The 10,279-nt window shown below is 44.4% G+C and overlaps 1 protein-coding gene across 1 annotated transcript; it reads right to left on the bottom strand.

The window, feature by feature from the left end:
* Positions 1–230: 230 nt before the first annotated feature.
* LOC101829615 (60S ribosomal protein L35a) lies at positions 231–583 on the bottom strand. Its single transcript, XM_005073398.4, has one exon. The coding sequence runs from the start codon at positions 581–583 to the stop codon at positions 251–253; it is 333 nt and encodes a 110-aa protein (XP_005073455.1). The 3' UTR covers positions 231–250.
* Positions 584–10,279: the final 9,696 nt, after the last annotated feature.

The following is a 10,279-nucleotide window of genomic DNA, read 5'->3' as shown; positions in this document are numbered from 1 at the left end:
ACGCAAACTTCTTAAATACTGTACTATTTATTTGTTTGTTTTTTTTTGAGTCAGGGTTTCTCTGTATAGTCCTGGATGTCCAAGAATAAAGTATATAGACCAGACTGACCTCGAACTCACAAAGAGCCACCAGACTCTGCCTCTTGAGTGTGATTAAAGGCGTGCGCCACCACTGCCCAGCGGCTATTTTTTTAAAGTATTTTTGCTGTTTTTTTTTCTTTCCACTTTTATTTATTTACTTTTCATTAGTTTAAATTCTGGAAGGGTACAGCATCACACGGATTCTGTGTCCAATGGCCTTCACAGGAAGGTTGCTTCGGAATTTGGCACGAACCATGCCACTGTTTCCATGGGCCCGGGTTACTTTTCCCCAGATCACTCTGGTTTTGTTTGGTTTGCCTCCGGGTGTCACTGTGTTGTTTTTTGCTTTATACACGTAAGCACATCTCTTGCCCAGGTAGAATTCAATGTCATCTCGGGCATAAACACCTTCAATTTTAAGAAGAGCCGTGTGCTCTCTCTGGTTCTGGAGGCCTCGCTTATAGCCAGCAAAAGTGGCCTTGTACCACAGCCTTCTAGACATTTTTGCCTTTTAGAAGTCCTGTTCCCAGCAGGCCTCCACAGGTGCCAAGATGGCAGAAAGAGCATATTTTTGCTGTTAACTACTATTAATAATGCTACTTAATTTGCTGCGAATGGTGGATTTTTAGCAAATGCTCTTCACCAAACATCCCACTGCTCCCGTCTCCTCCTGCCTTATATTCCTCTCTAGTGCTGGCTTTAAAGGCGTGTAGCACTACTGCCTGGTCTCTATGGCTGTAGCTAGCTTTGCACTCTGATCTTCAGGCAAGCTTTATTTGTTAGATCATAAACGAAAATATCACCACAGGGGTCTGATTCCCAGCACCCACATGGCAGCTCACGTCTGTGTGTAACTCCATTTCCAGGAGTTCCAGCGTCACCTGGCCTCTGCAAGCACTAGAACCATTTGAGGTACACAGACATCATGCAACCAAAATACCCATGGCTTTTTATTATTTTTAAAATATAGTTGTTTATGGGAAAGTCAATGTAATGAATAGACCAAAAGGACAAGTGAGGCGTTTTCCAAACTTTTGGAAATAATCATCAACCCTCCATAGACCTAGAGAATAGCAATAAAATGTCTCTGAAGTCATCATCTGAAGCTGGGTGTGGTGCATGCCTGTAATCTCAGCACAAGAGAATTGGAGACAAGAGGATCACAAGTTCAAGCTCATCCCCACTTAAAACGCAAGTTCAAGGTTATCCTGGGCTGTGTAAGACCCTCTCTCAAAACAAAGCAAACCGCATCTGGCTAAATGGCGTAGTGAGTAAAAGTTCTTGCGGCTGAGCCTGCTGACTTGCGTTCAGTCCTCAGAACCCACAGGTTGGAAGGAGGGAACCAACTCCTAAGTCTGTGACTGCCATGCTGCCATGGCACTCAAGCACACACACGAAATGTAAACACTTTAATGAAGTCTGAGGCTTAGGATATTTTAATATATGAACTTAGCACAGAAAAACCAAACAGGACTGGAGAGATGGCTCAGGGTTGCTTCAAAATTCTGAGGACTGGAGCTTGGGTCCCAGTACCCATGGAAGAAACTTAGCGTCCTGCAAATGTCTGTACCTTCAGCTTCAAAGGACCCAACACCCTTTTCTGACTGCCACGTGCCTGCTGCTGTGTACATCCCAACAAACACTTGTGCATACACTCACAAATGCGTATACACAAAAATTTGTTTTTGTTTTGAGATAGGATTTTCTCTGTGTAACTTTGACTGTCCTGGAACTCGCTCTGTAGACCAAGCTGGCCTCAAACTCATAGATTCTCCTACCTTTGTCTCCTGAGTGTTAAGATTAAAGGCATGTGCCACCACCCAGCCTGACAACTTTCCTTAGCTTCCTATAGGAACTGTGTGTGTTTGCCAAGAGTTTCATAGTTCATGGTGAAGTAAGTCAGTCATCAACTCAGTTGGGAGTGTTGTACCCCAATTTGGGGGGGAACTTTGTCAGGTGTAGCTGACTTGCCTCTGTCTGCACCTGAGAGGGGGAGTGAGAGACAAGAGACAGTGTCCAGTAAGTAGTGGACCACCGGTATTCATTGTGCACAGTCTTTTATACTCCCATCAAAAGAGGGGGAGAAGGCAAAAGACTTCCTTACCAAGATACAAAGAACAAGCAAGCATAATTACCTTCTAAATACCCAAAACATCAAGTAGTTATCTCCTGAGTTAAGTAGTTTGCTGTTTAGGCAGGACATGCAGTGACCACACCTTAGGCCAAGTGTCCTGTTGCATATAAACCATAGGCCAGACATCCTGTTGTTTCACCTTGAGAGAGCAATAGTGGATTAGAATTCTCTGACCCTAAGTCCAGATGTAGCAGAGCCATTTCTTTGGGTCCTGACAGGAGAGCTTTTTCTCAGAGCTCTTTCTGCTTCCTGGTTTTCAAGAGTCCATGTTACTCAAGCTTTTATTCCATACTCACTGGGCACTCTTCTGGTTGTTATTTGACTTCTGAATAGACTAAGTCACCAGTAATAGTCAGGCTTGCAAAGAAACAGAACCAATAGTAGTTGGGTATGTAGGTAGATAAGTAGATTATTTATAGATATGTAGACAGACAGGTAGGATGCTGAATTGACTCATGAGATTACAGAGGATGGGAAGACCCACAGTCTCTGTCTGTATCTGTAAACTGGAGACCCAGAAAGAAAAGCTGATATTGTAATTCCATATGAAGACAAAGGCATACAAACCAGGAAAGCCAAAAGTGTAAATCCCCAAGTGAAACAAGAATGGACTAGATTAGATGACTCAGCAGTGAGGAAGAAGAGGAAGAATTCCTTTCTCTAGCCTTTGTTCTGGACCTAGAACATTAACTTGGATCTAGCTGTTACCATCTCCCTCTGGTGGGATTAAAAGCCTGTACTACAACTCCTCTCTTTCCTCTTGAATCTTAGAAGAGAAAATGTTTCAATTAAGAAGAAATGATACAAGATGCCTGTGTGTCATACACAGATATATGAAATGTAAAGGAAAGTATTGTTAAATGCTTCCTGCATGTCTGATGCTTTTGTACTTTTCATATGTGATTTTACTTAATATGTTTAATCTCATGCTGTTGGCACAGGCGTGCAATCCCAGCTATTTGAGAGGCTGACTCCAGAGGATCTCAGATTTGAGGATGACTTGCGCAACTTAGTAAGACCTTGTCTCAAAATTTTACAAGTGACCAGGCATGGTGGTGCATGTTTTTAATCCCAGTACTTGAAAGGCAGAGTGGATTCTCTGTAAATTTGTAGCCAGCCTTATCTAAATATTGAGTTCCAGGCGAGCCAGGGCTATATAAAGAGATCCTGTCTCAAAAAAACAAACAAAAACAAAACTCCACCCACCCCCCAATTTAAAAAGAGGTCAGGTTTGATGTTGTAGATTAACAAAGAGAGTTTGAGGTCAGTCTGGACTACATAAGACCTTGTCCCACCAAAAAAGCTAGAATTGCAGAGGGCCCAGGTTCAGTTTTCAACACCAATATCAGGATTTTTATTTTGTTTTGGAGACAGGGTTTTGTAGAGAGAAGCCTTTTTCTTGTCTGCCGCTTTGGTTTTTCCCCACCAGTCGCCTGGGCTCTGCCATGTTGTAGTCCCCAAATAACACACAAGATGCTTGTATTAATTATGAAGCTGTTGGCCATTTGCTTGATTTCTTACTGGCTATCTCTGACTTAAGTATTTAACCAATAATTATTAATCTAAGTATTTCTCTTACCGGAGAAAAGGTCTGGACTTCTTACCTCTATGCGGCTACATGGTGACTCCCTGTGTTTCTCCTACCCAGAGTCCTCCTCGATTCCTAGTCCCACCTATCTTGCTTCCCTATTGGCCAACAGTGCTTTATTGACATATACACAGGACTTCCCCATTAGGGTTTCTCTGTGTAGCCTTGACTGTCCCAGAACTCACTCTGTAGACCAGGCTGGCCTAAAATTCATACAGATCTGCCTGTCTCGCCTCTCAAGTACTAGGACTAAAGGTGTGTGCCACCACCAACTGACTACTACATCAGGCATTTTTCCTCCTTGTTGTTGTTTTGAGACAGGGTTTCTCTGTAGCACTGGCTGTCCTGGAACTCACTCTGTAGACCAGGCTGGCCTCGAACTCAGAGATCTGCCTGCCTCCGCCTCCTAAGGAGTGTGCCACTGCCGCCTGGCTCACATCAGGCATTTTATCACCGACTGTAACTTCAGTTCCAAGAGGTCCAATGACGTCTAGCATTCTTAGACATGGGGGTAGTACATGTTAACTCAGGCAGGCACATACATATATACATATTCAAAAAATAAATAAATTTTAGAAAATCAAGAAAACCAAAACAGGCCAGCAAGATGGTTCAGAGAGTAAGGTGCTTGCTGCCATCCCTAACGACTCGAGGTTGATCCCCAGAACCCACATGGGGGAAGAGAGAACTGAGTCCCACAAGTTCTGCCCTCCACACATGTGCGAGCCAGCACCTGGACACAGTGACACTGGAGTGCCTGGACACATAACTCATGCATATAAACACAATGAATAAATGTTTTTTTAAACTACTACTAATGATGATGGTGAAGAAGAATGGGCTAGAGATACATCTCAGTGCTGAAGCCCTTGCCTATCACACACAAAACCCTGAATTCAATTCTCAGAACCACAAGAACAAAAAAGGTAATACACTTAACTCCATAACTGTGAAGTAGACCCTCACCTTTCCCCTAAAGGAAAAAGGCAAATCTTTGGCACCCACAGTTTCCATTTCCAAAGGCTCAGAGAGGTTAAATAAGTTACACATGGTTACATGTCTCAGATTTGAGCCCAGTGTCATTTGACTCCAGAGTCTGCAGTTTATCTGCCATACTATAATGCCACTCTGTATTTATGAGAATGTCACTTTCTTGGGGTCATCCACCCTCTTCAAGAGGCACTTAAGAGCCAACTTGGTGGTGCACATCTTTTATACTAGCACTAAAGAGGCAAAGGCAGAGGCAGGTGGATCTTTTTGCTTTTTTATAATTATTTATTTATTTTTATTTCATGTGCATTAAAGTTTTGCCTGTATGAAGATGTTAGATCTCTTGAAACTGGAGTTACAGACAGTTGTAAACTGCCATGTGGGTGCTGGGAATTGAACCTGAGTCCTCTGGAAGAACTGCCAGTGCTTCTAACCACTGAGCCATCTCTCATAACCCTGTCTGTCCTGGAACTCACTCTATAGACTAGGCTAGCCTGGAACTCAGATGGATCTCTGAGTTTAAACATAGACTGGCTAGCAAGTTTCAGGAAAGTCAGAGATATATAGTGTGAGCTGTCTCAATAAATTTAAAAAATTTTAAAGATATTAATTTGGTTCTGGATACTAAGTGTCCATTGCTCTTCCTACTACATTTTCAACTAGGGCTTGAAGCCACTCTTTTTTTTCTTTTCCCTCTCTGTCTAGCCACAGCAATGCTCACCTTCCTCTGAAGACTCAGGCAAGCCGGAGTGCACTCATCCCTGAACGGATTTGTTTTATCTGGAAGTAGCTTCTGAGCTAGGACAACCGTCGTGTCTATAGTGGTCCTTGACTCCAGAGACTGAAGGAGGCTGTATGTTCTGGGGCTGTGGGTTCCAACATCCTCTGGCCACAGCTGCAGTATCTTTCAAGAAAAGATACTCAATCCGTGGACAGTATTAGGAGCCTGAGTTTTCAGGGATCCAAAGGTTTCAGTTTGAGCCACGCTAGAAGAGTTTGGAACTGTGGAGCCTGAGGCAGAGAAGTTACAGGGATTTTTGAGTAGAACCACATTACTTGGGAGGCTGTAAATCCTGCCATTTGAGTCTAGAAGATGTGGATTTAGGATGAGTACATGTATTTTAGGGTATTCCTAGAGGAAAGTCAGAACTCAGAAGAGATGGTCACTAACTAAACACTGCAAAGGCTGACCCTGGAGCTGAAGGGGGTCATTTGCATTGGGCCTGGCCTCTTTTTCAGGAAAGAGTAAACATTTTTTTCCACCAAGGAGTCCCAGGAAACTACAAAGGGGCTCTTTCAGATATTAGAGGGGCAGGCTGAGGATAGCTAATGGGTCTTCAGAGTCTGGGGTTCCAGAAAATACTCTTTTTCATTGTTGCTATTGTTTATTTGTTTGGGGATTTATTTTTTATTTTTTTGGTTTTTCTAGACAGGGTTTCTCTGTGGCTTTGGAGACTGTCCTGGAACTAGTTCTTGTAGACCAGGCTGGTCTCGAACTCAGAGAGATCCACCTGCCTCTGTCTCCCGAATGCCGGGATTAAAGGTGTGCTCCATTGCACCCGACTTCAGAAGATACTGTTCTGGGCAACAGTGAGAATGAAGACTGATTTGAGGGGATGTCAGGGAGAACAAGAGACTTAGTGGAGGGCTGGGCATGCTGACACACATCTTTAAAGATTAATCCCAGCACTCGGGAGGCAGAGATCTCTATGAGTTCCAGGCCAGCAGGGTCTACATGAGTTCCTGGCCAGCCAAGGATGCATAATGAGATAAGAAAAAAAAAGGAGGGCAGGAAGAAGAGAGGAGTTTGGTAAGAGCAAGGAACACCATGCCTACCAACATGCTTAGCTGGAAACTACTCCATCCCACCTGTGTCTTTGCTGTTCCCCCTGGAATGTCCCCAGTGACGCCTTTCCACGTGCTTAGTGTATCTTCTGCTCACTCTTAGCAGCTCCTTTTGCCTCTTGGTATTTTTCCTTACAGTGGAATTTTTGTTTTGTTTTGTTTTAGGTGAGGCAAGGTTACCAGTCCTTGGCTGTCATGGAACTCATCTGTAGACCAGGCTGGACTCAAACTCACAGAGATCTGCCCGCCCCTGCCTTCCCCAGTGCTGGGATTAAAGGCATGTAGAATAATGTTATAATTATCTTTGTATCTCTCTTTACACAATACCCGATAAGGTACCATATATAAATTATTGAATGAGTGAATGAATGAATGAATGAATGAGTGTCCTCAGCATGCCAGGCAGCAGCTCCCTGGGGCTGCCCTCTCCAGACTCTGCCCAGAAAGTCATTCAAGGGTCAGCTCCTACCCCGGGGCTGCCCAAGACCATGCCTACACAGCATTTAAGACCTGGCACAAGACCCACCACATGATTTTTCTTTCCTGCCTTTCTGAGAGTCACCCGGGAGTTGCTTCCCTCTGTTTACTGACCCTAGACTTAATAATAATTCGGCTCGATTGGCTTATTGAATTGGCGGAGGATACCCCATAAGCAGGGATCCAATACTTTTCAGTGAGAATCAGGCAAGAGGGAATATGTGTGTGTTTATTAAGGGTAGTTAATAGCTGAAGGAAAAAGAACAAAAGAGAAAAGTGGTAGGCTAGAGAAAAAAGAACCCAGAGCAAGCATAAGCATGGTAACACAAGCTTGGTGTTGTATTCAACTTGGAGTTCCAACTTCTCAAGAGGCTAAAGCAGAAGGATCACAAACTCAGGGCTTGTCTGGGCCATGGAATGACTCAAGGCCAATCTGGGCAACTTAGTGAGATCAATTCAAAATAAAAAGGGAAAAGACAGCTTGCGTGATGGCCCAGTGGCAAAGAGCTCGTGTTGTTCTTGCAAAGGACCTGAGTTCAGTTCCCAGCACTGGGTGGCTCATTGCTACTCTAACTTCAGATCCAGTGGATCCCACACCTCTGACCACTATGGGCACTGCATTCATGTGTACATACACATACACATAATTGAAAATAAAATGAATCCTTTAGAAAGAAAAGGTAATTGAAAACAAAAAAAATCTAGTTAGGGTAGTACTCTCCTATAATCCCAGCATCTCAGAGGTAGAGGCAGGAGGGTCTCTGTGAGTTCAAGGTCAGCCTGATCTACATAGTTACTAGCTAGCCAGAGCTACACAGTGAGACCTTCTCAAAATAAACAAATAAATAAATGATGTACATCAAATGTGATAGTGCAAGACTGTAATCCTCAGGAGACAGAGGCAGGTGGGTCTCTGATATTTGAGGCCAGCCTGGTCTACACAGTGAGTTCCAAGGCTATATAGTGAGATCATGTCTCAAAAACAAGCAAGCAAGAAAGCTACCACCACACACACACACACACACACACACACACACACACACACACACACTGTTAAAAACGTGCTAAGAGTATATCTCAATGATAGAAAGCTTACCTAGTAGATGCAAAGTCCCGAGTTCGAGACAGATTCTAGTCCCACTGTTACAAAGAAAGAACTTGAATACATTGCTGGAGCGATGGCTCAGAGGTCAACAGCACTGGCTGTTCTCCAGAGGACCCTGGTTCAGTTCCCAGCAACCATAACGTGCCTCACAACTCTGTAACTCCAGTTGCAGGGACCAGGCACAAGTGTGGTGCACATACATAATACAGGCAAAATATAAAATAGAAATAAAAAAATTTTTTTTGGTTTTTACGAGACAGGGTTTCTCTGTATTGTTTTGGAGGCTATCGGTCCAGCCCGGCCTTGAACTCACAGAGATCCACCTGCCTCTGCTTCCCAAGTGCTGGGATTAAAGGCATGTGCCACCACCGCCTGGCAGAAATAAATTTTTAAAAAGAAGGCAAATACAAGTAGCTATAATAACTGTCAATGAATATTGTGCTTACCATGTTTCAGATTAATGTTTCCCTGTATCTTACAATTTCAGGTTCATTTTATTTGCCTTGTATAGAATTTTTTAAAACTCCATTATTCCAGGACAGCCTCCAAAGCCACAGAGAAACCCTGTCTCAGAAAACAAACAAACAAACAAAAAAATCTCCATTAAATGACACAGCATCTTCTTGAATTTTAAAGATTGCACACACATACCACAGAGGTGAGAGTAAGGGGCAGAGGAGAGCCCCTGCCACTGCCGTGAACTCTATCATACCTCCCCCACCAAGCTCTCCTGCCAGGCATTTTGTCACAGTGATGGAAGGGTAACCAATACAAGGCAGCAGCTGCTGCTGCTGTTCTTATTTTACAGCTAGAGAAGCCTCATCTCAAGGAGGTGGACATTTGCTCAAGAGTCGCATGGTTAGTAGGTGACAATAACAGGACCTGATGCGAATCTCTCAGCCTAAAGAGAGTAAGCTCTTGTTTAACCGTATTGCTATGTGCCTATTCTATTGTAGTCCCCTCTCCCCTTTTCTGAAATGGGGTTTCTCTGTGTAGCCCCGGCTGTCCTGGAAATCACCGGCTAGACCAGGCTGGCCTCGAACTCAGAGATCCACTGCCTCTGCTTCCTGCATACTGGAATTAAAGGCGTGTGCCACCATACCCCGATATTACACCTACCCTTTGAGGCATTTTGCAGACTCTTAATTATCCAATGGTTTCTTTGAAATCGTTTGTTTAGTAACAGTCATGTTATTTAGCGTCCACACCACGTAATCTGCTATAAGACTCGAAGGGAAAGGTATTGATCTGGGCTCCCAGCTTCAGTCCGCAGTTCTCAGCTTCTTTGCTTTGGAAAGCTTGTGGTGAGGTGGAGCGTGGTGGCAGTGAGAGCATGTGGCAGGAGCTACTCACTTCACCACAACCAGGAAGCAGAGAGAGGACGAGGTCCTGGAACCAGGTAGAACTTTTAAAAGCTTACCCTTCCTTGTTGATCCACTTCCTCCAGCGATGTCTCACTTCCAGAAGTGTCAGGAACACCAACAGAGCAACCAGCTAGGGACCAAGCATGGTCCTGTGGCTGTGCTGGACAGTTCGTGGACCACAGCATTTATTGCTACTGACTGTGGGCTCCACGATGGCAGGTTCACCCTGGTGGGTATCTTCAGTTACATCACCTGCTCCCATCGCAGAGCCTGGCAGGTGCTATTAACCAATGGGTATGTGACTGAACTATGGTGGCCGGGGCTCTCTCAGCCCCTCTTCTGCTCTCCCTTTGTGGTTTGCTTGCCTCATTTCTACCAATCCCACCGGCTGGCACCAGCCCCTCTCTTAGCCTTAAACTAAAGCTGAACTAGCGGGCATCAAATGCCACGGCTGCTTTAGTTCTTGACGATCCTTGGACTCAGCAAACGCTGATCAAGTGACTGCCTCTCTCTGGCTTAGGATGGAGAGATGCCAGGAAAGATCGAAGCTTCTACCCTGATGGGTTACACCAGGGCTTCTAGAAGGGATTATGTGGCAGGAAGGAGGGGGGCAGGAGATTGAATGTCTCTGAGACTTGCACAGGGCAGCATGATGGATGAGCAGTGGAAAGCCCTTCTATGACAAGCCAGACCTG

This window comes from Mesocricetus auratus, unplaced genomic scaffold (assembly GCF_017639785.1).
Source record: "Mesocricetus auratus isolate SY011 unplaced genomic scaffold, BCM_Maur_2.0 Super-Scaffold_100676, whole genome shotgun sequence".
NCBI lineage: Eukaryota > Metazoa > Chordata > Mammalia > Rodentia > Cricetidae > Mesocricetus > Mesocricetus auratus.
This window is presented reverse-complemented; position numbering and strand designations above follow the sequence as displayed.

What these genes read in the sequence shown, in the direction of transcription:
- LOC101829615 (XM_005073398.4), bottom strand. Translation starts at nt 583, where the DNA reads ATGTCTAGAAGGCTGTGGTACAAGGCCACTTTTGCTGGCTATAAGCGA.